The 27,965-nt window shown below is 48.1% G+C and overlaps 1 protein-coding gene across 4 annotated transcripts; it reads left to right on the top strand.

The window, feature by feature from the left end:
- The first annotated feature begins 5 nt into the window (after window positions 1-5).
- On the top strand, window positions 6-26,509 carry ESPL1 (extra spindle pole bodies like 1, separase). 4 transcript variants are annotated; one of them, XM_066258615.1, is made up of 31 exons: window positions 6-90; window positions 457-549; window positions 702-1,760; window positions 2,032-2,136; window positions 2,302-2,422; window positions 5,933-6,069; window positions 8,188-8,381; window positions 9,075-9,314; window positions 9,499-9,643; window positions 9,745-9,883; window positions 10,071-10,210; window positions 11,164-11,298; window positions 13,477-13,596; window positions 14,395-14,566; window positions 14,951-15,079; window positions 15,209-15,365; window positions 16,176-16,285; window positions 18,970-19,955; window positions 20,403-20,622; window positions 20,923-21,084; window positions 21,636-21,849; window positions 21,950-22,140; window positions 22,998-23,125; window positions 23,265-23,387; window positions 24,369-24,524; window positions 24,637-24,807; window positions 24,937-25,041; window positions 25,188-25,303; window positions 25,474-25,557; window positions 25,711-25,875; window positions 26,140-26,509. In XM_066258615.1, the coding sequence occupies exons 2-31, from the start codon at window positions 469-471 to the stop codon at window positions 26,339-26,341; spliced, it is 6,207 nt and encodes a 2,068-aa protein (XP_066114712.1). In that variant the 5' UTR covers window positions 6-90; window positions 457-468; the 3' UTR covers window positions 26,342-26,509. The 4 variants fall into 4 exon arrangements, with proteins under 4 accessions (XP_066114712.1, XP_066114711.1, XP_066114713.1 ...); XM_066258614.1 differs by having other exon boundaries at window positions 17-136; XM_066258616.1 differs by lacking the exon at window positions 23,265-23,387 and having other exon boundaries at window positions 17-136.
- The last annotated feature ends 1,456 nt before the right edge of the window (window positions 26,510-27,965 follow it).

Below are 27,965 nucleotides of genomic sequence, written 5' to 3'. Positions count from 1 at the left end.
CTTGCGGTGTACTGTACTTGGTCTGGCGGGTAGATTTGAAAACGTGGGGGACCTCGGGAACCGTAAGGCCAGAGGAACTCGTGAGCGTGTGTACGCACCCAGGCAGGGGGGTCCCCAACACTGACTTGAAGGAGAGGTGAGGGCGGCTCTGTCAGGGAGGGTCAAGAGATCTCGGGACGCCCTGGAAGGTGTTGAAAAGCTCTGTGCAGGGCTCCGGGGTGGGGCGGTGGGGCGGTGGGATGCGTAGTGAGGCCAGGGATCGATCCAAAAGAAGGAAAAGGGAGAATGTCGGTTTATAACGGGATCCTGGCGTCCTGGCCTGGGCTTTTTTCCGTTAAGATTTATGACGAGATCCTTTGCCCCTTTCTTCCGCGGTCTTCAAGCCCTTCTCCAGCTCTTCGTTGGACTCCGCTACGAATCTTCTTTGTCTTTTCTAATCCGTCTTCTTTCTCCTAGCCCTCCGGTGCCATGAGGACTTTCAAAGGAGTCAACTTTGGGACTCTGCTCAGCAGCCGGAAGGAGGCTGAAGAGTTGTTGCCTGACTTGAAGGTGAGAGTTTTGTCTGTCTGGATACACTTGGCTTTCCAAACTGAACTCTTTTGCTTTTTGTTTTATTCAAAGAGACATATTAATAACATCCCCATTTCTAGTTCCTTTCCTTATCTCTTTCCCTTTGTCCCATTCACATTTTCCTCTCATAGGAGTTCCTGTCCAAACTTCCAGCTGGTGCTCCCAGCTGCAGATTTGATGCGGAGAGGAGACAAACTTGTGATGCTATCCTGAGGGCTTGCAACCAGCAGTTGACTGCCAAATTGGCTTGCTGTAGGCACCTGGAGAGTCTACTGGAGCTGGCAGAGCTGGCTTGCAATGGCTACTTGGTGTCCAATCCCCAGTGCCCACCCCTCTACCTGGAACGAATTCTCTTCATTTTTCTGCGGAATGTTGCTGCACAGGGAATCCCAGAAGCCACACTCCGACTTGCTCAGCTCCTCCATGCCTGTCTGATGCAGTGTTCTCGCCAAGCTGCTCCCCAGGACTATGAGGCTGTGGCTCGGGGCAGCTTTTCTCTTCTTTGGAAAGGGGCAGAAGGCCTTCCGGAGCGGCGAGCTGCATACTCAGCTCGGCTGAAGGCCTTGAGCTTTCTAGTACTGTTAGAGGATGAAAGTACCCCTTGTGAGGTCCCTCACTTTGCTTCTCCAACAGCCTGTCGAGTGGTAGCTGCCCATCAGCTATTTGATGCCAGTGGGCATGGTTTGAGTGAGGCAGATGCTGATTTTCTAGATGATTTGCTCTCCAGACATGTGATTAGAATCTTGGTGGGTGAGGAAGGGGTCTCTTCTGGTCCTCTTTCTCCTCAGAGGGCCCTATGTCTCTTGGAACTCACCCTGGAACACTGCCGTCGCCTCTGCTGGAGCCATCTCCATGCCAAGGCCACCAGCGCGGTGGATAAGGCCCAAGATTACCTAAGGAACACCAGCCTGGCTCCCATCCTCCAGCTGTGCCAGCTGGGGGTAAAACTGCTGCAGGTCTGGGAGGGAGGACCCCAGAGAGTTGCCAAGCTTCTGATCAAGGCATCAGCTATCCTGAACAGCATTATGGAGACACCGTCACCCCCACTGCGGGCATTGTATGACAGCTGCCTGTTCTTCCTCTCAGGCCTGGAACGATGCTCCAAGATGTGCTATGGACCTGATACTATTCTGAGCCTCTTTGCTTTTCTTGGCGGGTACTGCTCCCTCATTCGGCAGCTACAGGATGGTGTGAGTTAAGGACTAGAGACTGGGTGGGAATGTGGTTCTGTAGACTCACTATTAGGCTAGGGTCTTTGGTAAGATCTGGGAGACTTTGGCTCCCTTTTGGTAAGCTGCTTTCTGGACTATGCAGTCTTATCCTGAGAGGGCAGTAGTCCCTCTGATGTCCTTCTGTCTACTTCTGGGCTGTGTCTGCTCTCCGGGGTTCTGGACCAGTCTTTGGCTCAGAGCTCACGCTCTATCTCTGCCCCTCAAACCAACCTTGCCTTTCCTTCCTCAGGTGTGTGTGGGTTCCTCCAAGCAGCAGCAGTCTTTGGTTCAGATGCAATTTCAGGGACTTCATCTCTATATTGTGGTGGTTTATGACTTTGCTCAAGGCTGTCAGGTACCGTCTGGGAATTAAAAATCCTGTACAAGTCCTAGGGTCTGGCGTTGCTCGACTGCTGTCAGTAGAGCTTTGGGGTGGCTTGGCTTTGGGTATGGAGTGGGTGGATGTCACCTTGTACCTATTATGTTTCCTCTCATCCTTAAGCCCTTCTTGTTCCTTCAGGTAGTTGATTTGGCTGACCTGGCCCAGCTAGTGGAAAGTTGCAGATCTACTGTTTTCTGGATGCTGGAGGCCTTACAGGGCCTGTCAGGCCGAGAGCTGACTGACTACCTGGGGATGGCTGGTTAGTGTCCTGGGGCCCAGACACAGGGTTCTTGGGAGGGTCGTCACTCATTAGGCAGGCAAATAGCACTTGCTGGATGGTTCTGAATCATAGGGGCTCATTATGATTTAAAGAGAGAGTAAAAAAGATATTTATAAGTATCAGTTACTCTATATTTAAGAGCAGAAGATAAATGATGAGACTTATACTAGCAGATACTAATTTTTTCACATTGACTTTGAAATCTGATTTTGTATTTATTTCATGAAAACGTTTGTACCTGATATGCAACTTTATAACCTTTTTATATATTTAAATTGTAAAGAACATTTACAACTTAATTTTTTAAAACCAGGTGAAATATTCACATGGTCCAAAATTCAAATTGCACCAAAGGGTGTATACTGAAAAGCTTCTCTCCCACTCCTAATTCTCGTTACCCAAGTCTTCCTTTGCAGAGGCAACTAATCTGATCAATTTCTTACATGTCCTTCCCAAGATATACTGTTTTTTTAAACTAAAATGCATAAATACTTCTTCCCACACTTTTTTTTTTTTTTTTTTTTTTTGGTGGCAGAGACAGAGAGAGTCAGAGAGAGGAATAGACAGGAAAGGAGAGAGATGAGAAACATCAATTCTTCGTTGCGGTTCCTTAGTTGTTCATTGATTGCTTTCTCATATGTGCCTATACCGGGGGGCTACAGCAGACCGAGTGACCCCTTGCTCAAGGCAGCGACCTTGGGCTCAAGCTGGTGAGCCTTGCTCAAACCAGATGAGCCTGCACTCAAGCTGGCGACCTCGGGGTCTCAAACCTGGGTCCTCTGCATCCCAGTCCAACACTCTATCCACTGCTCCACCGCCTGGTCAGGCTGATTCTTGATTCTTATATGTACCCTGACCAGGGATGGAACCTGTAACCTTGGTGTATGGGGACCATTCTCCAACCAAGCTACCAAGCCAAGGCTAGTGAATGGATTTTTTCTTTTTCGCTATTTTCTGAAGCTGGAAACAGGGAGAGACAGTCAGACAGACTCCCGCATGCGCCCAACCGGGATCCACCCGGCACGCCCACCAGGGGCGATGCTCTGCCCACCAGGGGGCGATGCTCTGCCCATCCTGGGCGTCGCCATGTTGCGACCAGAGCCACTCTAGCGCCTGGGGCACAGGCCAAGGAGCCATCCCCAGCGCCCGGGCCATCATTGCTCCAATGGAGCCTTGGCTGCGGGAGGGGAAGAGAGAGACAGAGAGGAAGGTGTGGCGGAGGGGTAGAGAAGCAAATGTGCACTTCTCCTGTGTGCCCTGGCTGGGAATCGAACCCGGGTCCTCCGCACGCTAGGCCGGGATTTTTTCTTTTTTTTTACAAGGTGAATATACTTTGTAACCAACATCTAGGTCAAATAACAAAGGATGACTTAAACTCAGGAAAACATCTTGTGCCTCTTTCTTGTCACTACCTCCAACAGCAAACACTGCCCCATTGGTATAGATTAGTTTTGACTCTTTTTTTATTTTTATTTTTTTTGTATTTTTCTGAAGTTTTGGAAACAGGGAAGCAGTCAGACAGACTCCCGCATATGCCCTACTGGGATTCACCCGGAATGCCCACCAGGGGGCTACTCTCTGCCCATCTGGGGCGTTGCTCTGCCGCAACCAGAGCCATTCTAGCACCTGAGGCAGAGGCCACAGAGCCATCCTCAGCGCCCAGGCAAACTTTGCTCCAATGGAGCCTTGGCTTCAGGAGGGGAAGAGAGAGACAGAGAGGAAGGAAAGGGGGAGGGGTGAAGAAGCAGGTGGGCGCTTCTCCTGTGTGCCCTGGCTGATAATCGAACCCGGGACTCCCGCACGCCAGGCCGACACTCTACTACTGAGCCAACCAGCCAGGGCTATTTTTGTATTTTTTATAATGAATCTCACCCTCATTTTACAAAAGGCATGGCTCTTTAGTTTAAATCATATACACCTCATGAGTTCAGTCATTAGAAGATTCTGTAGAACTTGCAGTCATATTTTCAGTGGTTGAATCTCACCATAGAGATGGCTATATCATCAGTATTCATAAAATGAGTATGAAATTCTTCCCACAGAGTATTGAAGACAGACTTTTTCTCCCATTCGTCTGCATTGATAATCAAGAAGCTGCATGAACTAAAATTTAAATAAATTTTATTTTAATTCAGCAAATATTCATTGAGAAACTACTCTGTGCTAAGCACTGTTTTGAGTGCTTGGATATGTCAGTAAACAAAAAAAGGTTCTTGCCCCCATGGACCACATCCTGGTTGGGAGAGAAAGATAATAAACAGAATAATTGAATTATCAACATGTCAGAAAGTAAGCAGAAGTATGGGGTAAAGAAGTAGAGCAGAATAAGGGAGTTAGGACTTTAGGTGGGTGAAGAGGGAAAGTAAAAATTTTTTTTTTTTTTTTGGCAAGTTACATTTAAAACAGGATGGTCAGGCCTGACTAGGCGGTGGCGCAGTGGATAGAGTGTCGGACTGGGATGCGAGAACCCAGGTTTGAAACTCCGAGGTCTCACCAGCTTGAGCACGGGCTCAGCAGCTTGAGTGTGGAGTCACTGGCTTGAGCATGGGATCATAGACATGACTCCATGGTCGCTGGCTTGAGCCCAAAGGTTGCTGGCCTGAGCAAGGGGTCACTCGCTCTGCTGTAGCTCCCCGGGTCAAGGCACATATGAGAAAGCAATCAATGAACAACTAAGATGCCACAACAAAGACTTGATGCTTCTCATCTCCTTTCCTGCTTGTCTGTCCCTATCTGTCCCTCTCTCTATCTCTCTCTGAGTCTGTTACAAAAAAAAAAAAGAAAAGAAAAACAGGATGGTCAGGTCTTGGTTGGGTAGCTCAGTTGGTTAGAACATCATCCTGATATACTAAAGTTTCAGGTTCCATCCCTGGTCAGGGCATACACAAGAATCAACCAAGGCATGCATAAATAAGTGGAACAACAAATCGGTGTTTCCCTTCCTCTATCTAAAAAATTAAAGTAAATAAAAAAAACAAAAACAGGACAGTCAGGATAAGCCTCATTGAGAGAGTAACATGAGCAAAATTTGGAGGATGTGAGGAAGTTGGCCATGGGAAAGAACATCCCTGGCAGAGGAAATAGCAAGTGCCAAGGCTTTATGATAGAAGAGGGTCTGGTGTGTGCAAGCAATAGCAGGGAGGCAAACTGGCTTCAGTAGAATGAGGGGGGAAGAAGGAGGAAAGGGATAGGCCAAAGTTTTCCCCAAATGCTGACCTTTGGAGTGAGATAAACAGATTGGCATGTGAGGAGAGATGAGTCCTGTATGGGAATGAGGACTCTGCTTTTGTAAAATGAGAACAGAGGGCATGGGCTGACTTGGAGCAGGAAGGGAGTGCTGCCCTTTTCATCTTCTCTAGCAATAGGGATTCCTGTCTGATCTGGAAGCTGCTGAGCTGACCACAGGTTAAGCTTTTTTCTATTGCTTCCTCAACAGGAAAGGTCAGTGGGAACATTCCTGTAGTCAACTGTCCTTTCTGTCTCCTACAGCCTCTTACACCAGTAACTTGGCCTACAGTTTCTATAGTCACAAGCTCTATGCCGAAGCCTGTGCCATCTCTGAGCCCTTCTGTCAGCACCTGGGCTTGGCGAAGCCAGGCACCTATCCTGAGGTGCCTCCTGAGAAGGTATGAGGACAGGAAGGGAGGTTATGTTGGGGGAAGGAAGGGGCTTGAATAGCATGAAAGGGACTGGCCAAGACCCTGCCTTGGAGTGGGGTGTTAAGAGCTACATGTTGGTACCAGTACCTGGGGCAGTATTTCCTAGACCTTAACCTGTACTGTCATTTACTTAATTTTTGAGAGAGAGAGTCAGGGAGAGGGACAGACAGACAGGAACTGAGAGAGATGAGAAGCATCAATCATCAGTTTTTTCTTGCGACACCTTAGTTGTTCATTGATTGCTTTCTCATATGTGCCTTGACCGTGGGCCTTCAGCAGACCGAGTGACTCCTTGCTCAAGCCAGCGACCTTGGGTCCAAGCTGGTGAGCTTTGCTCAAACCAGATGAGCCCACACTCAAGCTGGCGACCTCGGGGTCTCAAATCTGAGTCCTCGGCATCCCAGTCCAACGCTCTATCCACTGCGCCACCGCCTGGTCAGGTTCATTTTTTTTTTTTTTCCCAGGGTTTTTTTTTGTTTTTTTTTGTTTATTTGTTTGTTTTTTTCTTTATTAATTTTTAGAGAGGAGAGAAAGTGAGAGAGAGAGAGAAAGAAAGAGAGAGAGAAGGGGGAGGGAGGAGCAGGAAGCATCAACTCCCATATGTGCCTTGACCTGGCAAGCCCAGGGTTTCGAACCGGCGACCTCAGCATTCCAGGTCAACGCTTTATCCACTGTGCCACCACAGGTCAGGCCAGGTTCATTTTTTATATTTAGCTTTGTCCCAAGCCAGTGGTTCTCAACTTTGCTGCAGATTAGAATCACCTAAAGTGAACTTCAAAAGAAAATTCTAATGCTTGCCTTAAGCTAATTACATCCAATTGTATCAGAGTCTGTGGCGCTGGAGCCCAGGCATCTGGATATTTAAAGTGTTTTCCAAAGTGGTCCTTTGGACAATCGGGGTGAGAACCCCTGTCTTAAAGCAAGAATAGCCATGAAACAAGGGGTTGGCTGGATTGGCAGGCAAGTTGGGTCATAGAGAGCCTTGGGTTTAATCATGAGGGTGGTTGTTGAGCCTCTAATGGATTTAAGTGGAGGCGTGATAGCATATTGGCATCTTGAATTTCTCTGGCATTACTGTGATGAATAAATAGAGTGCAAGGACAACTCCGGACACCCAGCCTGCCCTAGCAGCCTAGGCAGGAAAGGGTGGGTATCTGAACTGAAGCAGTTTCCCAAGGGATAGAAAGAACTGATGGGTGCAAGAAGTCAAGGATGAGCCTGACCAGGCGGTGGCGCAGTGGATAGAGCGACGGACTGGGATGCGGAAGACCCAGGTTCGAAACCCTGAGGTCGCCAGCTTGAGCACAGGCTCATCTGGTTTGAGCAAGGCTCACTCACCAGCTTGAGCCCAAAGTTGCTGGCTCGAGCAAGGGATCATTCTGTCTGCTGTAGCCACCCCCCCCCCCCATCAAGGCACATATGAGAAAACAATCAATGAATAACTAAGGTGCTGCAACGAAGAATTGATGCTTCTCATCTCTCTTCGTTCCTGTCTGTCTGTTTCTATCTGTCCCTCTGTCTGTCTGTCACAAAAAAATAAAGTCAAGGATTAACCTAGTAAATGACTGGCTGTGGGGGAGGGAGAAGGAAGAGACAAGGATGATCTTGCATTTCTGACTCAAGTGATTTGTTGAGAGGATTACAGAGGAGGTGTAGGTTTTCAGGGGTGTAGACAATGAATATGTGGGTGGGATAGATTGAAGCCTCAGGGTGAGAGCACCCAGGGTATTTAAAAAAAATTTTTTTTAATTTATTCATTTTTAGAGAGGAGAGAGAAAGAGAGAGAGAAGGGGGGGGGGCTGGAAGCATCAACTCCCATATGTGCCTTGACCAGGCAAGCCCAGGGTTTCGAACCGGCGACCTCAGCATTTCCAGGTCGACACTTTATCCACTACGCAACCACAGGTCAGGCCCACCCAGGGTATTTAGTTGTTAGATGTATCCTGCCTTGGGGCAGGGGTGTTGGTCAGAGGACTCCCCACCACCGCCACCGGGTGGTGTATGTTACTGTGGATGCATGTCCTCTCCCACTGTACAGACTCATTGGGTCCCCTTTCCAGTTTGATCTGTTCCTTCTCTGGTTAGTTGCATAGGTGCTTCCGGCTGCATGTAGAGAGTCTGAAGAAACTGGGTAAACAGGCCCATGGATGCAAGATGGTGACTTTGTGGCTGGAAGCCCTGCAACCCTGTGGCCCCAAAAACATGGTTGAACCAGTCACTTTCTGGGTCCGGGTTAAGATGGATGCAGCCAGAGCTGGAGACAAGGAGCTACAATTGAGGTGAGTTGGCAGGAGGTAAGACAACCGTGTTTACCCCATGGCTAGGGCTGGCTTTTATACTCATGGTCATGTTATCCCTTTTGTTTTTTGGTGGGGGTTTTTTGGTGACAGAGAGAGAAGAACAGACAGACAGGAACAGAGAGAGATGAGAAGCATCATTTCTTTGTTGCGGCTCCTTAGTTCATTGATTGCTTTCTCATATGTGCCCTGATGGGGCAGGGGGGCTACAGCAGAGTCAGTGACCTCTTGCTCAAGCCAGCAACCTTGGGCTCAAGCCAGCAACCTTTGGGCTCAAGCCAGCAACCATAGAGTCATGTCTATGATCTCACACTTAAGCCAGCCATCCCACACTCAAGCTGTTGAGCCCGCACTCAAGCTAGCGACTTCAGGGTTGTGAATGTGGGTCCTCTGCGTCTCTGTTCGACGCTCTATCCACTGTGCCACTGCCTGGTCAGGCATGTTCATCCTTATGTCTGAAAAAGGCACTGATTCCTCCATTATTATTTATCCAATGCTTACTGTGTACCAGCCACTGTGCTTGGTACTGAAGAAACAGTGGTGACTGATACTGTTCTTACATTCATGACTAGAAACTTACTGAGCTCTCAGCAAGCCAAAACTGGGACTCCTTGGCATGGGGCAGAGGCTCTATGCTTCATGAGCTCCCCAGGTGCTTAGCCCACCCTCTTTCAGGACTCTTCGAGACAGCCTGAGCAGCTGGGACCCAGAGACCCTGTCCTTCCTGCTCAGGGAGGAGCTGCAGGCCTACAAGGCGGTGCGGGTTGACACAGGGCAAGAACGGTTCAACGTCATCTGTGACCTGCTGGAGCTGAGCCCTGAGGAGACACCAGCTGGGGCTTGGGCCCGAGCCATCTACCTAGTAGAATTGGCTCAGGTGCTCTGCTACCATGACTTTTCCCAGCAGACCGACTGGTAAGGAGGAAAGAGGGGAGCCCACTCTTGCTTCTTGCCCTGGGTCCTCTGACCCTTTGTGGAACGTGTTTCCCATTCCACCTCCCTGAGTGCTGCTTTCCATTGGTGGCCATGGGAGCTCATTTAAAGGGTGAGGCCAGCTGTCCTGCAGAAGACTCCAGTTAAGTGTATTCTCTCCCTACAGCTCTGCGCTGGATGCTATCCGAGAAGCCCTGCAGCTTCTGGAGACTGTGAGGCCTGATGCCCAGGCCAAAGATCAGCTCCTGGATGATAAAGCACAGGCCCTGCTGTGGTTCTACATCTGTACCCTGGAGGCTAAAATGCAGGAAGTATGTGTGGTTGTTGTGGGGCACTAGGTAGAGGAATTGTTTTCTCCAGTCCTCCAGTAAGCTGGCACTAGCCCTGTTTTTTACCCTGATTTCTCATCCAGGTTATCGAGCGGGATCAGAGAGCCCAAGCCCCGAGTAATCTGGAAGAATTTGAAATCAATGACCTGAACTATGAAGATAAACTCCAGGAAGATCGTTTCCTGTACAGTAACATTGCCTTCAATCTGGCTGCAGATGCTGGTGAGGGCCATGGTGTAGTGGGATAGTCTCCACTATGGCTTCCTAAGAGCCAAATGGGGACCCCAGGTGTGGGAGAAGCTGGTCCTATGGGCTGGGAAGTGGGTAGATACAAAGGGCAGAGGGTGTTATTCTCGCCAGATGGCCTATGCTGAGAAAATGGCTGGTCCCTTTCTTCTGACTTATATAGCTCAATCCAAGTGCCTGGACCAAGCCCTCGTCCTGTGGAAAGAGGTGCTTACGAAGGGGCAGGCCCTCTCTGTGCGGAGTCTCCAGCAGACAGCAGCCTCACTGCAGATTCTAGCAGCCCTCTATCAGCTGGTGGCAAAGGTAACAGGGCAGGACATTGGCGCAGACCAGAAACCCAGTGTCTTCACCTTCTTTGTCCTGTGTACTTGCCGAGAAGCCAAGTGACCCAGTGTGGGCTCTATCACCAGCCTCTCTGAGTTTAAATTCAACCTTTATAATTTATTAGTACATGGCCTTAGGTACATTACTTAACCTTCTGAGGCCAAGTTTTCTTATCTCTAAAATGAAGATAATATTAATAACCACCTTATAGCATTGTTAGCATTTAATGAGACAACGTATAGAAAATGTTGCACATAAATAGAATACTCAAATATAAGCCATTATAATTATTAGATAATTTGAGATCTATGTATTCAGAAAAATACATAAATGCCTGTAGACGTAGTTCTACATTTCTACATGTAAGGTCAGAAGGGTTCACAGGGTCCCTGAAGCTCTTCCCTGGACCCCACATTAGAGACCTGAGCTGAACATTCGGAATCTCTGGAAAAGAACATTGCACCTAAAGGGTCTTTGTTACTGTGTGTCATTAGGCTGTATTTCTAACACAAGAAACCTGGGAAGCTGCCTCAGCCCTCGATTTGAGTCTTGGCTCTACCATATACCTATTATGTGACCTTAGATAACCAATTTAACCTATGTGAGTCTTAGTTTCTTATCTGTTAAATTGGGGTGAGAATTGCTATGAAGATAAAATGAGCTGATGCATGTAACCGTCTTGGTAAGGTACCTGGCACATAGAAAGCACTCAGTGGCTATTGATAACTGGCATCTGGGTTTTCATAGAGAAGGGAGTAGAGTGGTTTGCAGGCTCCCTCACTGCTCTCATCTCAGGCTTCCTGAGAATGGCTTATGGTTGCTCTGTGGGTACCCACATCTCTCTGAGATCACAGACCAAGGTCCCAGAGGGCTGGGGAGCAGAGGGAGGCTTAAGTAAGAGCTGAGTCAACTTGTTGCTCCTGGCCAACCAGCCCATGCAGGCTCTGGATGTCCTCCTGCTTATACGGATCGTCTCCCAGAGACTGGAGGACCATGCAAAGGCAGCTGGTTCCTCCTGCCATGTCACCCGGCTCCTTCTGACTCTTGGCTGTCCCAGCTATGCCCAGGTAAGTGCCCTACCTGTCTAGCCTGGAGTGGCTGCAGGGGGGACATGGCTGTAGTAACCCATCTTTTCTCTGAGAACATAGGATACTGAAGGGGCAGCTTTGCCTAACCTGTGTTGGCTCAGTGGAGCATTGAACTGGAATGCTGAGGTCCCTGGTTTGAAGCCCTGGTCTTGCCCAGTCAAGGCACATATGGAAAGCAGTTAACAACTAAAGTGAAGCACCTATGAGTTGATTCTTCTCACCCTCTCTCTGCTCCCCTCCTTCTCTCTCTCTCTTGCTCTCTCTCTCTAAAAACCAATAAATTTGAAGGGGCAGCTTCTCTCCCTTCTACTGCCACATTTGACTGGAGGCTCATAAAGTTTAGAATGGTTAGGAGGCAAGCATCTTTTTCCTTCTCACTGCAAAAACCATTAAGTCTTTACAGAGTCTGCATCGGGTATATGATGCTGATCCCGTATTTCTGATTTATTTATATTGCCCTGGTTGATCCTTCTTCACTCACTTAGGACTTACACCATGTCTCCTTGCCTCCAGTTTCTCTCTTCCACTTTTTTTCTTTTTTTAAATTTTCTAATGATCTGAGAGAGAGGTAAGTGTCAACTTGTTCCACTTAGTTCCACTTAGTAGTGTACTCATTGGTTGTTTCTCATATGTGCCCTGACCAGGAATTGAACCTGCAATTTCTGTGGGCCAGGATGATGCTCTGTCCACTGAGCCACATGGCCAGGGCCTCCCCTTTTTCCACTTTGACTACTATTAGCATGGTCTTTTTAGTTACAGATCTGATATTAATTTCTTTTCTGCTTGAAAGATTTTATTGGCTTTTCCATTACCTGAAGGATACTGTCCAGACCCTTCACTTTATATTGACACCTTCTGTATTCTGGTTTACATATTTTCTTGCCATGCTTTACCATGAACCTTATTCCAATCTGTCCAGTTACACTGTACATTCCTCACTGTCTTTGGTTGTATTAGTTTCTCCACCCTAAATGCACCCTCACCTCCCTCCTTTTTTTCTTTTTTTAAATTTTTATTTTATTTTTTTTACAGAGACAGTGAGTCAGAGAGAGGGATAGACAGGGACAGACAGACAGGAACGGAGAGAGATGAGAAGCATCAATCATTAGTTTTTCATTGCACGTTGCAACACCTTAGTTGTTCATTGATTGCTCTCTCACATGTGCCTTGACTGCGGGCCTTCAGCAGACCAAGTAACCCCTTGCTCGAGCCAGCGACCTTGGGTTCAAGCTGGTGGGCTTTTGCTCAAACCAGATGAGCCCGCGCTCAAGCTAGCAAGCTCGGGGTCTCGAACCTGGGTCCTCTGCATCCCAGTCTGACACTCTATCCATTGCGCCACTGCCTGGTCAGGCACCTCCCCCCTTTTTTTCATTCAGTAAACCTGTACTTTTTATATGTATACATATTTATATATTCAGTGTGAGGAGGGAAGGCAGAGACAGACTTCCGCATGCACCCCGACCGAGATCCACCTGGCAAGTCCACTAGCGGGCGATGCTCTGCCCATTTGGGGCATTGCTCCATTGCTCAGCAACTGAGCTCTTAGTGCCTGAGGTGGAGGCCTTGGAGCCATCTTCAGTGCTGGGGGCCAACTTGCTCCAATCCAGCCATGGCTGCAGGAGGGGCGGGGAGAGAAAGAGACAGAGGGAGAAGAAGCAGATAGGCACTTCTCCTGTGTGCCCTGACTGGGAATTGAACCCAGGACATCCACACACTGGGCTGATGCTTTGCCACTAATCCAACTGGCCAGGCCAACCTGTACTTTTTTTCAAAGGCTGACTCAAATCTTCCTTCATAAAGCATTTTACATATCCTCTTCTTCAAGGACAGAATCAGCCACTTTCCATGAGTCTCTAGCACTAATGTATCATTATTATATTGGATTGTCCATGTGGCTACTGCATGGCAAGCTATTGGTTGGAAGGTCCTGCTTATTCCTTATTCGCTTTGTCTTTCTAGCATAGTGTTTAACCCAAAGGTATTTGATAAACATTTTAGTGAGTGAGTGAATGACTCCTATATAGATTATAATATTTGAAATAATACTTAATCAGACGTGTTTGGCATTTTTCTTGGGAATGCTTTCATCCACTTTAGTCTGAAGGCTGTGACTGCCTCCTTACCAGCATGCTCACATACCCCTGATTGCTTCTTTAGTTACACCTGGAAGAGGCAGAATCAAGTCTGAAGCTTCTGGATCATACCACTGACATGTACATGCTCCTTTCCTCGACCTGTGACCTATTGAGAAGTCAGCTTTACTATGCCTACCACAAGGTATCCCCCCACCCCTTTTTTTATGCTGAGTGAAAGAGGCAAGGAGAGAGAGAGAGAGAGACAGGAACATCAAACTGGCAACCTCCACACTCCAGGGCAATGTTACAACCAGTAAAGCTAGCGAGCCAGGGTTTAATTTTTATTGATTTTTAGAGATAGAGGAAGGGAGAGGAAGTAGAGGGGGGAGGGAAACATTCATCTGTTGTTCCACTCAGTCGTGCCTTCCTTGTTTGCTTCCCGTGTGTGCCCTGACCAGGGATAGAACCCGCAATCTTGTTGTTTCAGAAAGATGTTCTTAATCGCCTGAGCTAACTGGCCAGGGCCTTCTCACTTTCTTATATCCAAAGGTCCTGGGTATCGGAAAGATTTTAGGATTTTCTAGATATTTGTCTGGCTTCTGAGATTTCCCTGGATCTAAGAATATTCCTGACCCTAAGAAGCAATGCTATTTCCCTGCTTTGATTAATTGTTCTAATAAATTGTTCCTGTAATAGAAATATTTTCCTTTTCATTTTTTCCAGTTTCCTTAGGGGCAAGGGGGAAGGTCTTCCTGAATTGAAACTGGGATAACACTAGAGCCCTAGACTGAAATCCAGTGGGATCCAAAAGAGCTGTTTTCCAATAAACTAGCTGTGTGACTTTTTCCAAGCCTTATATCCTCTCATGTTCTAGTTGTTTTTTACAGCTTTATCATTCTTAAAAGCAGGAGATTGGCCCAGATCATTTCCAGGGGTATCTCAAGCTCTGAATTGCTGATCTGACCTCACTGCTCTCCTCCGGTGCCCCTTCCTCTTCCAGGTGACAGAGGGCACATCTCTATTGCTGTCTGTACTTCAGGACCCTGCCCTCCAGAGGTCATCCAAGGCTTGGTACTTGCTGCGTGCCCAGGCTCTGCAGCTGGTTGCAGTCTACCTTAGCCTCTCATCAGACAGCTTCTCAGCTTCCCTGTGGGAGCAGCTCTGTGCTCAAGGTGAAAGAATAGGGTGAATGGCCCTCCTTGGTTGATGTGTATGGTTTCTGTGCTGCCATCTCTTCTCAGCTCTTGTACCCTCTGTTATCCAACTGTGTGGATGAGCCTACCTAGAAGCTGTACAGAATAGGCCTGGGATAGCAAATGAGTTTCAGTTCTCCTACTGACTAATCGATTGCCTAGTGACTGCCTGGAATGCTATACTAACAAGGTTTTGAGACCCGATACGGTCTCAGGGCATTCTCTGATTGATTAGCTCTGTCTGCCTTAGGTGCATAAGGAGATGTGTAGCAGCATGCTTTGCACTTGCTATCTTAGTAGTTGGAGGTCGTGGAAGTTCAGACCACATCATCTCCCTTCTTGATCCTTCCCTCACCTGTACAGGCTGGCAGACACCTGAGATAGCACTCATTGACTCCCATAAGCTTCTCCGAAGCATCATCCTCCTGCTCATGGGCAGCGATGTGCTCTCAGTTCAAAAAGTAGCCTTGGAGACACCGTTTCTGGACTGTGGTAAGTCTGAGGAGGAGAGCAAAGCCCTATGGAAATTAACAGCCTAGATGGTGGGACTGGCATTTTTGTCTCCAGAGGATCCAGTCTATGACTGAGTGATCATGGTCTTGTCTCTGCCCTTTGCTACAGGTGAAAATCTGGTACAAAAATGGCAGGTGCTTACAGAGGTGCTAAGCTGCTCTGAGAAGCTGGTCTCCCGCCTGGGCCGCCTGGGTAGTGTGAGTGATGCCAAGGCCTTTTGCTTGGAGGCCCTGAAACTTACAACAAAATTACAGATATCACGCCAGTGAGTATAGAGACCACAAGGATGCCAATTCTCGAACGCAAGTGCCTGCACCCTTTAATATGAGTTTTCAAACGATCCCACAGATTAATAACATGTTATGTTTGGAAAGGTTGGTGGAAGAATATATTCCATGGCTAAATATGAAAATGCTGAGTTAATCAAGGTTTGACTTTTTTATTTCCTTAGGACTTCTCATGTACTCCAATAGGTTAATACACACTATAAATCTCCAAATGGTAGCCTGACCATGCGGTGGCACAGTGGATAGAGTGTTGGACTGGGACATGGAGGACCCAGGTTCAAGACCCCGAGGTCGCCAGCTTGAGCGTAGGTTCATTGGGTTTGAGCATGGCTCACCAGCTTGAGCCCAAGGTCACTGGCTTGAGCAAGGGGTCACTCGGTCTGCTGTAGCGCCACAGTCAAGGCACATATGAGAAAGCAATCAATGAATAACTAAGAAACCTCAAGGAAGAATTGATGTTTCTCATCTCTCTCCCTTCCTGTCTGTCTGTCCCTATCTGTCCCTCTCTGACTCTCTCTGCCACAAACATAAAAAAATCTCCAAATAGATATAGTATCCACTGTTTCCCTAAATCTCATTGCCCATAGGATCCTTTTTTTGAGGAATGCAGTTTGGGAAATCCTTTCCTCACGGGTAAGGATGAGTTGATTTAAGAGAACAGTATAGAAATCTTTCCCCAGGGAGGTGGAGCCTGGAAGAGACTGATGTTTTTGCCTGGGAAAGGGGCAAAAAGATTCCAGGATAACAAAGGATTCCACTAATTGGTTGTTATCTCCTCTCCCAACAAGGTGTGCCCTATTCCTGGTCCTAAAGGGGGAGCTGGAGCTGGCACGTAATGACGTTGACCTCTGTCAGTCAGACCTGCGGCAGGTTCTCTCCTTGCTTGAGTCTTGCACAGGTGAGCAGCCTTTCCCCCATGTCCATGGGCAATGGTAAGAGTGACACATACACTATACAACACATCTTTTTTTTTTTTTTTAATTTTTTTTATTTATTCATTTTTAGAGAGGAGAGAGAGGGAGAGAGAGAGAGAGAGAAGGGGGGAGGAGCTGGAAGCATCAACTCCCATTTGTGCCTTGACCAGGCAAGCCCAGGGTTTTGAACCGGCAACCTCAGTGTTTCCAGGTTGACGCCTTATCCACTGAGCCACCACAGGTCAGGCACTATACAACACATCTTGATATGTCAGGGTTGGGTTTGATTTCCTTCTAAATCAGACTTCTGGTCCCAGGGCAAAGCTCCCTTTACTTCAGTCAGACCATTGGTGTCCCTCCTTTGGTTAGCCTGTTCAGGACTAACCCTACCTGGTTCTAGTTTTCAGTGCTGGCCAGTACATATTGGCTCTTTAAATAAATTAATTATCTTTTTTTTTTTTTACTTACTGCTTTGAGAGAGACAGGAAGACAGAGAAACATCTATTTGTTGTCTCACTTATTCATGCATTCATTGGTTGCTTTTCATGTGTGCCCTGACTGGGGCTCAAACCTGCAATCTTTTTTTTTTTCTTTTGTATTTTTCTGAAGCTGGAAATGGGGAGAGACAGTCAGACAGACTCCTGCACGCGCCCGACCGGGATCCACCCGGCACGGCCACCTGGGGCGACGCTTTGCCCACCAGGGGGCAATGCTCTGCCCCTCCGGGGCGTCGCTCTGCCGCGACCAGAGCCACTGTAGCGCCTGGGGCAGAGGCCAAGGAGCCATCCCCAGCGCCCGGGCCATCTTTGCTCCAATGGAGCCTTGGCTGCGGGAGGGGAAGAGAGAGACAGAGAGGAAGGAGGGGGGGTGGAGAAGCAAATGGGCACTTCTCCTGTGTGCCCTGGCCGGGAATCGAACCCGGGTCCCCCACACGCCAGGCCAACGCTCTACCGCTGAGCCAACTGGCCAGGGCCCAAACCTGCAATCTTGATGTGTTGGGACGATGCTCTGACTGAACTATCCAGCAATGTCATAAATTTAAATAAAATTTAAAATTCAGTTCCTCAGTCACTACCTTTCCTTTTTTTTTTTTTTTTTTTAAATTTTATTTATTCATTTTAGAGGGGGGGGTGGAGACAGAGAGAGAGAGAAGGGGGGGAGTAGCAGAAAGCATCAACTCCCATATGTGCCTTGACCGGGCAAGCCCAGGGTTTTGAACCGGCAACCTCAGGGTTCCAGGTTGACGCTTTATCCACTGCGCCACCACAGGTCAGGCCTCAGTCACTACCTTTCATATGTTCAGTAGCCACATGTGGTTGCCTTGGGTGGATGGCTCAGTTGGCTAGAGCATTGTCTCAAAGCACAGGGGTCGCGGTTCAATTTCCGGTCAGGATACATACAGGAATGGATCAATGTTCCTGTCTCTCTCTTTCCTTCTCTCTCTAAAATTAATAAATTAAAAATATATTTTGCCTGACCTGTGGTGGCACAGTGGATAAAGCATTGACCTGGAAATGCTGAGGTCACCGGTTCGAAACCCTGGGCTTGCCTGGTCAAGGCACATATGGGAGTTGATGCTTCCAGCTCCTCCCCCCCTTATGTCTCTCCTCTGTCTCTCCCTTTCCTCTCTAAAATGAATAAAAAAAAAAAAAAAAAAAAATATATATATATATATATATATATATATATATATATATATATATATATATATTTTGCCCGACCAGGTGGTGACACAGTGAATACAGCGTTGGACTGGGACCCAGGTTTGAAACCCTGAGGTCACCGGCTTGAGCGCGAGCTCACTAGCTTGAGCACAGGGTTGCTGACTTGAGCATGGGGCATGGTCTCTGGCTTGAGCCAGAAGGTCACCAGCTTGAAGCCCAAGTTCTCTGGCTCGAGCAAGGGATCACTCGCTCTGCTGTAGCCCCCTGGTCAATACACATAGAGAAAGCAATCAATTAATAGCTAAGGTGCCGCAACGAGGAACTTGATGCTTCTCATCTCTCTCCCTTCCTGTCTGTCTGTCCTTATCTGTCCCTCTTTCTGTCTCTCGGTCTCTGTCACACACACACAAAATATATATACAGACACACATATGTATATATATATTTAAGAAAATAGCCACATGTGGCTAGTGGCTATTGTATTGGACAGCACACATGTAGTGTCCTCAGGAGGCTTAAGCTAATAAAATTGTACTTATGATACTTTTGGCTTATTCACTACTTTTACCTCTAGTATTTCATTTGACCCACACAATACCCTGGAAAATCAAGTGAGAACATAGTTTTGTTTTGTTTTTTTTCCATTTGTAAAATGAGGAAGTTGAGAAATTTCAGCCAGAATCATGGGGCTAGTCAGAGTCAGAAGCCGGGATTAAGAATTGGGCCTCCTGGTGTTGGCCTGCTTTCCTGATCTATGCAGTCTTCTGAGCTGCAAATAATGTGGGCTTTGTGGGCTGTGTTGGTCCATATTTGGAAGGAAAGAAAACATCAGGGATTTTGTAAAAAAAAAGCTATAATAATATTTAGTATGTTAGTACAGTTATATGTGAGTAATGAATAAGTAATTAACACATATATTAGGAAGTTGGGACCCTAGGACAACTCAAGAAGCACTTGGCATAAATTTTCCTAGTTCTGTCATTTTTGTTGTGCTCTCTTCTCAGAGTTTTGTGGACTAACCCAGCACCCAGACTCTGTGAAGAAGGTTCAGTTGCAGAAGGGGAAGCAGCAGGCCTGGGTCCCCCGTCCTCCAGAGCTCCCCGAGGAGGAGCTATTCCTAAGAGGCCCTGTCCTGGAGCTGGTAGCCACTGTGGCCAAGGAACCTGGTCTCATAGCCCCTTCTACTAACTCCTCCCCAATCCTAAAAACAAAGCCCCAGCCCAGCCCTGGCTTCCTGACCCATTTACCCACCTGTGACTGCTCGCTTTGTGCCAGCCCTGTCCTCTCGGCAGTCTGTCTACGCTGGGTGTTGATCACAGCCGGGGTGAGACTGGCCAAGGGCTGTCAGGCCCAGGGTCAGAATCTCCTGCAAGTTGTGCTAAAAGGTTGCCCTGCAGCCACTGAGCGCCTTGCCCAAGCTCTTAAAACTTCCCTAAATCACAAAGTATACCCCTACCCTATCCCAAGCCTGTTTGATGAGATCTTGGCTCAGGCATACACACAGCTGGCACAGGAGGGGCTGAGCTGGCCATCGGACAGCCTGGGGAAGGTCCTAGAGTCAGGGTTGAAGTTTGTGGCAGCACGGATACCCCACCTTGAGACTTGGCGGGCCAGCCTGCTCTTGATTCAGGCCCTTACAAAGCTGGCTGGCTTCAGCTGCTGCACTACCCAACTTTTTGTGAGCTCCTGGGGCTGGCAGCCACCATCAATAAAGATGCCCCCAGGCCCAGAGTCCTCTAAGGTTCGGAGTGAAAAACATTCTAGACAAGGACGCCAACGGGTGGTCTCTGCTACCTTGTGTCTCCGTAATAATTCTTTGAAAGGTCTGGAAGGTGGAGGACTACCCTGTACACCTAAGCCCCCTGGCCGGCTTAGGCAGGCTGGCCCTCATGTCCCTTTCACCGTGTTCGAGGAAGTCTCTCCTACAAAGTGCAAATCTGAAGTTCCCAAGGCCCCCAAGGTACCACAGAGGGTCCAGACGCGCCTGAAGGTGAGATGGGACTGTGGCTAGCTGGTACTGGTGTTGGTGTTGGGTGGGGATGGTCCTGGAGAAGAGTTCTACAGAGCAGGTGTCTTTATGTCATAGCATCTCAGGACCTGCTGGGACCTTTAGCTCTGTTATCTGCAGGATCTTTGTATCTTCCTTCCACAGGAAGAACTAGTTTCAAATCTACCTTTATTTTAGACAGAAGGCACTTTCCTTAACTGTAGGATTCCTTCTCTTTCATCCTTCCTCCTTCTAGTCCCCCCTCCTCTCCCTCCTCTCCCTCCTCTCATACCCAGGAGATACTGCTCCTGATTGAGTGTGGCACTATATGTGGGAGGGTAATTCTTAAATTTTCCCCAATGGCCTCTGTGTTGGTGCCTCCACAGCGCCACCTGCTGTCAGATGATGTCCCTGAAAGCCCCTTGGTCCTCCCTTTCCCACCATTCCCAGGTGAACTTCAGTGATGACAGTGACTTGGAAGACCCACTGGAGGCACAGCTTGCAGAGGAGCCCAAGAGGCGGGGCACTGCTTCCCGGGGCCGAGGCTGTGGCCAGGCTAGGAAGGGCCAGAGCTTGAAGACTGATGTGGTGGCTGCCCCAGGAAGTGCCCTTGGGTACTCTGGCCTTAGTGGCAGGAGCCGGAGGGTCAAGAAGGTGGCATCAGGATATGGTGAGAAGCTGGGCCCCGAGGTTATAAGGACCATCCCTGAGGAACTGACCAAAGACCAGATGGAAATGAGCTTTGAGATCCTCAGGGGCTCTGATGGGGAAGACTCAACTTCGGGTATGATGGCAAGGGTAGGAGATAGAGGTACCTATGTTTTGGGGAAGCTGCCCTGGGACCAAAACACAAGAAATAACTGGTGCCAAAGACAGTTCTTTTGTTGGCTCTGGACTGAATCCCAGAAAGGAAAACAAAGGGGATGGCAGGAGTAAGAAGCTCCATAGAAAAGTCCTGTTTTCTCCCCAGATGGGAAGACAGCAGCTCTAGGACCTGACACAGCCATAGGAGAATGTGAGGTGCTGAGATGGGATTCCAGCAAAGACAAGCTTCCTGTCCCACACCCAGACAAGAAGAGAAACATGGATCTCAGTCTTCGGCTCCAACACCCCCCGTCCCCTGTAGCCATTGGTGAGGTCTGGTCACTTGGAGAGGGCTGAGCCTCTAGGTCACTTGATCCCAATGCTTTTTCAGTATGCCCTTGGTTCTGGCTTTGGATCTCCACCGGGATCCAGTAGCCTTTGAACCTGGATTCGAAATCTAGTTCCCTATACCTATGTGCAAGTCACTCAACCTCTTTGAGCCTTTTTTCTTCCTTTTTTTTTTTTTTTTTTTTTTTTTTTGCAAAATTAACTGTTCTTTTTATTTTCTTGATTGATTGACTTTTAGAGAGAGAAACAACAATTTGTTGTTCCACTTATTTATGGATCCAACCCATAGCCTTAGCATATCAGGGCAATGCTCTAACCAGCTGGGCTATTGGCGTCTTTTGACTTAACTGTAAAGTAGGTTTGGGGAGGACGGGGCTAGTTGATGCATGGAAGTTATGTAGCACCCTACTTGACACAGTGCTCTGCGTAAATGGTAGCTACTACTTTACAAGTGGGAAATAAGATACGGACCCCTTTTTGGCAGCTAGGAAGTAGGGGACTCATGTATCAAGTCTCTTGATCTTCCTCTAGGTGTCTCTACTTTGGATTCCATCTGTGACTCACTAAGCGTTGCTTTCCGTGGGGTCAGTCACTGCCCTCCTAGTGGGCTCTATGCTCACCTCTGCCGCTTGCTAGCCTTGTGCCTGGGCCACCAGGATCCCTATGTCACTGCCTGCCTCATCACTGAGTCTGTCTCCATCACCTGTCGCCACCAGCTGCTCACCCACATCCACAGGCAGCTCAGGTAAATGTCCACCATCTCTAAGGCTTGTATTGGGGCAGACTAGAGGGATGGTCCAGACTTGGAAGGATGGAGAACTCACCCCTAGTTGCATTGCTTGCAGCAAGGCCCAGAAGCACCAAAGATCACTCGAAATAGCAGATCAGCTGCAGAGGTTGAGCCTCCAGGAAAGGCCTAGAGATGTCCCCCTGGCCCGCATCCAGCACATCTTTTCCTTCAGGACGTCGGGGTCTGGCCATTTCCCCCACCCTGAGAAGAAGGGTTTCCAGGAACGCTTGACTCTGATCCCCAGTGGTACGATGGCAGGCTGTGATGGGCTCTCGTCATTTTCTTCATCATCTGAAGAGCTGGGTGACAGTGTTTAAAGCATTAGTTAGCTCACATAGTTTTATGGTCCTTATGGAACAACATGTCATACCTTTCACTGATTAGTCCTTTTGTTACTCTTACCAAACACACATATCCTAAATTTGGAAATCATTGTTTTTTTTTTATCTCAACTTTGAGTTACCAGCTAATTCAGTGTTTATTCATGTTCAGGTGTCCACAGGCTTCTTACCTTAATATGAAACACATTAACATTGTTTTCTTTTTTAATTTTTTTTTTTAGAGATACAGAGAGAGTCAGATAGAGGGATAGATAGGGACAGACAGACAGGAATGGAGAGAGATGAGAAGCATCAATCATCATTTTTCGTTGTGACACCTTAGTTGTTTATTGATTGCTTTCTCGTATGTGTACTGACTGTGGGCCTCAGCAGACCAAGCAACCCTTTGCTCGAGCCAGCGACCTTGGGTCCAAGCTGGTGAGCTTTGCCCAAACCAGATGAGCCCGTGCTTAAGCTGGGGACCTCGGGGTCTCAAACCTGGATCCTCCGCATGCCAGTCTGACGCCACCGCATGGTTAGGCCATTAACATTGTTTGAGTGCCGCCTGTGCCAGGCACTTTTTTCATTTCTGTGAGGGACACAAAGAAGTACAAGTCTGTCTCCTTAGGGAGCTGTTAGGGCAAGTGAGAGCACCTTGAACTTCAGTAACCAGAAAGGACTTCTTAGAGTTGTCTTGAGTGATAAATAAGCCTTGAATGCAGTTGACATGGAAGGGATTCCTTGTAACAGCTGAAATGATTCTGGGAATGTTCTGTGTGTCAGGGGTGACTGTGTGTGTATTGGCTCTGGCCACTCTCCAACCTGGAACTGTGGATGACACCCTCCTGCTGACCCGGCTGGAAAAAGATAAACCCCCGGTCACTGTGCAGATCCCCACTGCCCAGAACAAGGTATGTTCCCTGGGCCAGGGAGCAAAGTTGGGCTGGGGTAGGTTTCTGGTCAAACTGCTCACATTCTGTGGCAAGGGGAAGAGAGATGGTGATCATGTGGACAAGCAGAAGAAAAATCTCACGACCCCATTTCCCAAAGCTTCCTCTGAGCTCGGCTCTGAAAGAGTTTGATGCCATCCAGAAGGAACAGAAAGAGAACAGCAGTTGTACTGACAAGCGAGAATGGTGGACAGGGCGGCTAGAACTGGACCACAAGATGGAGGTGTGTGCCCGCAAGGTGGGGTGGGGTCAGGCCTGTCCTGGGCATGACCTGGGTGTGCCAGTGTCTTCTCTCAGGGATACCAGGTCAGTACTAAGCTACTTCAAGTCCTTTCTGGAATTATGGGCCTAAGTAAAAAATTTATTTTTATTTTTAATTTTTTTTTTTTGTGGGAGAGACAAAGAGAGTCAGAGAGTGGGACAGATAGGGACAGACAGGAATGAAGAGAGATGAGAAACATCAATTCTTTTTTCTTTTTCTTTCTTTTTTTTTTTTTTACAGGGACAGAGAGAGTCAAAGAGAGAGATAGACAGTCAGGAACAGAGAGAGATGAGAAGCATCAATCATCAATTTTTCATTGCGACACCTTAGTTGTTCATTTATTGCTTTCTCATATGTGCCTTGACTGCGGGCCTTCAGCAGATCGAGTAACCCCTTGCTCGAGCCAGCAACCTTAGGTTCAAGCTGGTGAGCCTTGCTCAAACCAGATGAGCCCACGCTCAAGCTGGCGACCTTGGGGTCTTGAACCTGGGTCCTCTGCATCCCAGTCTGATGCTTTATCCACTGTGCCACCACCTGGTCAGGCGGGCCTAAGTAAAAAATTTATTATCACTTGGGAAGGACTTTAAACAAGAGCCCAAAACTTTGAAGAGGTTATTGTAGTTGAATGTTCAAAGTCCTTTCAGAGAAAAAGGACTTAAGCCCAAGTATCGGTTTCCCAGCTTTAGCTTTCATTGCCCACCTGTTCATAGTTATCAAAACAGTGGTATGTAACAGATGATCTTATCTATATTCCCCCAGATTCTCCGCAAATGAAAAATGTTCTAGCTTCTTGCCTATTGTGACTGGTAAAAAGATGTAAGACAAATACACACATTGGAAAACCCATTTCCTCACCTCCAAAATGTCAGTGCCTGTGGGGAAGAAACTTAGCTTGAAACTTAGCTTCATCTCTGACTGAAGGTTCTGTTCTTCCGCATTCAGGTTCTCATCTCATCCCTAGAAAATCATGTGTTGGGCTGTTGGAGGGGGCTGTTGCTGCCATTCAGTGAGGGTCCCGGCCCTGCCCAGGAGGCCTCCCATCTACAAGATTTGCTGCAGGAATGTGGGTGGAAATATCCTGACCCCACTCTGTTGAAAGTGAGTTGAGAAATCAGGGAAGGGGAAGAAGATAGACTTAATATCTTCCCACACCTGCCACTGTGAGTGGAGATGGAAGCTGTGGCACTCACTAACCACTGTTACTATACAGGTCATGCTCAGTGGTGCCAGTACCCTCACCCCTCAGGACATTCAGGCCCTGGCCTATGGGCTATGCCCTGCCCAGCCAGAACGTGCTCAAGAACTCCTCAGTGAGGCAGTAGGACGTCTACAGGGGCAGACAATGCCAAGCAGTGGGCACCTTGTCTTAGTGCTAGACAAGGTAAGGAGCTAAGGGCCAGAGAGGCTATTTCTTGCGGGCAGTGGGCACCAACTCACCCCAACATATCTTCCTACTCCTGCATATCTGTGGCTAGGGATCATCCATAACCTCTGAATGCTTTTTGCCCAGGACCTGCAGAAGCTGCCCTGGGAGAGCATGCCCAGCCTCCGGGCACTGCCTGTCACTCGGCTGCCCTCCTTCCACTTCCTACTCAGCTATGCCATCATCAAAGAGGTAGGTTCAGGAGCACGTACTGGGGATGATTAGTGGCAATTGGGAAGATACAAGAGGGTCTTAGGGATTAATCAGTCATGGACTGGGGCTTGGAGTTTGCTGGGACCAGACCAGGATTCTGATCCTCACCAATGTCTCCTCCTCAGTCTGGGACCTCATCAGTGCTGAGCCGAGGGGTGGATCCGCGTAGTACCTTCTATGTTCTGAACCCTCACAATAACCTGTCAAGCACAGAGGAGCAGTTTCGAGCCATTTTTAGCAGGTCAGGAGGATAAGAGTAAGAAATGGAGTGGGGAAGGTAGCAACAACATATAGGGGCAACATGTCCCTTTCTCCAGAATTAGATGTTGCAGCTCACCTTCTTCTCCCAAGTATTCCCTCTGCCCGAATTGCCACCTGACCCCTATTCTTATTCCTACCTTTTCCCTGCAGTGAATCTGGCTGGAAAGGGGTGATTGGGGAGGTGCCAAGCACGGAACAGGTGCAGGAGGCCCTGGCAGAGCATGACTTATATATGTGAGTGCTTAGGGCACGGCGGTGGAAAGGAGCAGTCCCAGAGGATGGTATTGCTTTGGGGCTTTAAAGCCCCTAGCTGACAGGACACCTCTGGTAACATAGCAGAGGCCTAGTACAGCTAGGTCAAACTCCTCACACTTTCTTCTGCTTTAGCTATGCAGGGCATGGGGCTGGTGCCCGCTTCCTTGATGGGCAGGCTGTCCTGCGGCTGAGCTGCCGGGCAGTGGCACTGCTATTTGGCTGTAGCAGTGCAGCCCTGGCTGTACATGGAAACCTGGAGGGCACTGGCATCGTGCTCAAGTATATAATGGCTGGCTGGTGAGTCATGAGGGGCAAGATCCATTCTACGTCCCAACACCAGGTTTTTTCCTAGGTGTGAAGTCTAAATCCATCCTTTTGTGTCCCACCTTCCTCCCATCCTCATTCCCTGGGTCCATTAAACCTTCTCTCCTCCTGGAACTATGGGCCAAGGGACTTCCTCATTGATTCAGTCCTCTCTATTCATTTACCACCACCACAAATTGTATTTTCCTATGTACTTTGTTTTAGAGTCCTTTATATTTCTTCCTTCTTTTTTTCCAGTCCCCTGTTTCTGGGTAACCTGTGGGATGTGACTGACCGTGACATTGACCGCTACACAGAGGCGCTGCTGCAGGGCTGGCTTGGAGCAGGCCCAGGAGCCTCCCTTCTCTACCATGTCAACCAGGCCCGACAGGCCCCCCGACTCAAGTATCTTATTGGGGCTGCACCTGTAGCCTATGGCTTGCCTGTCTCCCTGCAGTAAACCCCTTGGAGCTGTCCTATTATTGATAGAAGCCATGTGACTGTTCTACCTCCCATACTTAGATTTAACCTTCTGGATAAATATTTTTAAGTGATTTACCCCAGTGTTTTATATGAAACATTTCCTTTTAACTTAACCTTAATATAATAAAGATTTACCTAAACCCTGTTTGGTGTAGCTCATCTGAAAACATTTGAAGACATGCCCTGGCCGGTTGGCTCAGTGGTAGAGTGTCAGCCTAGCATGTGGATGTCCTACATTTGATTTCTGGTCAGGGCACAGGAGAAGTGATCATCTTCTTTTCCCCTCCTGCTCCCCCTTCTCTCTTCATCTCTCTCTTCCTCTCTCACAGCCATGGCTTGATTGATTCAAGTGCATCAGCCCTGGTTGCTGAGGATGTCTCTAGAGCTTCTGCCTCAGGCACTAAAAATAGCTCGATTGCGAGCATGGCCCAAAATGGGCAGAGCATTGGCCCCAGATGGGGTTTGCTGGGTGGATCCCAATCAGGGTGTATGTGGGATTCTGTCTATCTCCCCTCCTCTCACTTGGAAAAAAAAAGAATATATAAATAAGTAAATGAAAACGTTTGAAGATGAGACTTTGCCCTCTCACTATGTGGTTCTACTGTAAACAATAGCTTACAGGATAAGTCTGAGAACATTGGCATGAAAGGCAAAACCGTATGATAAAGCTGGACATGGCTTGGCCTCAGCATACCAAGCTGAAAGAGAGGGACATTAAGATGCTCTAAGTGGGGGCCTTACCAGGCAGTGGCACAGTGGATAGAGCGGAGGACCCAGGTTCAAAACCCCAAGGTCACCAGCTTGAAGCCCAGGGTTGCTGACTTGAGCAAGGGGTCTTCGCTCTGCTGTAGCCCCCTCCCTGGTCAAGGTACATATGAGAAAGCACTCAATGAACAACTGAGGTGCTGCAACAAAGACTTGATGCTTGTCATCCCTTCCTGTCTGTCTGTCCCTCTCACTGTCTCTGTCACATACACACACAGAAAAGATGCTGTAAGTAGGGACAAAGTTGTTAAGGAAGTGTAGAGATCGATCCATTGAGAGTGCCTTGACCAGATACCATCATGTCTGTCCTGTCTTCCTGCCTTCAGGTATCCTGAAAGTGACACCAGCTTTAATGCCTCAGTTCCCCTGTTCCCCTCATAAGTAAATGCTAAAGGCTGCTGTTTTCTCCCCACATACAACTGTTACACTTGTCAGTGCATTTTGGCAGCAGATTCTGTGGTGTTCTGCTGCTTATGTTTGGTTTTTCTCTCCCAAATTAGATTGTTAATTTCCTCTGAAGCACCTTTTTTTTTTTTTTTTTTTTTTACTGAGAAGAGGGGAGGTAATGAGACAGACTCCCATATGTGCCCCAACTGGGATCCACCTGGTAACCCCCATCTGGGGCCGATGTTCCAGTACTGAGCTATCCTCAATGCCTGAGGCTGATGCTCAAACCTTTGGCTGCAAGATGGGAAGAGAGAGTGAAGTGGGAGAGGGAGGAAAAGAGAAGCAGATGGTCACTTCTCATGTGTGCCCTGACCAGGGATTGAACCCAGGATGTCTGCACGCCGGGCCGACACTATCCACTAAGCAAACCAGCCAGGGCCATCGGCAGC

Source organism: Saccopteryx bilineata, chromosome 2 (assembly GCF_036850765.1).
Source record: "Saccopteryx bilineata isolate mSacBil1 chromosome 2, mSacBil1_pri_phased_curated, whole genome shotgun sequence".
Taxonomy (NCBI): domain Eukaryota; kingdom Metazoa; phylum Chordata; class Mammalia; order Chiroptera; family Emballonuridae; genus Saccopteryx; species Saccopteryx bilineata.
This window is presented reverse-complemented; position numbering and strand designations above follow the sequence as displayed.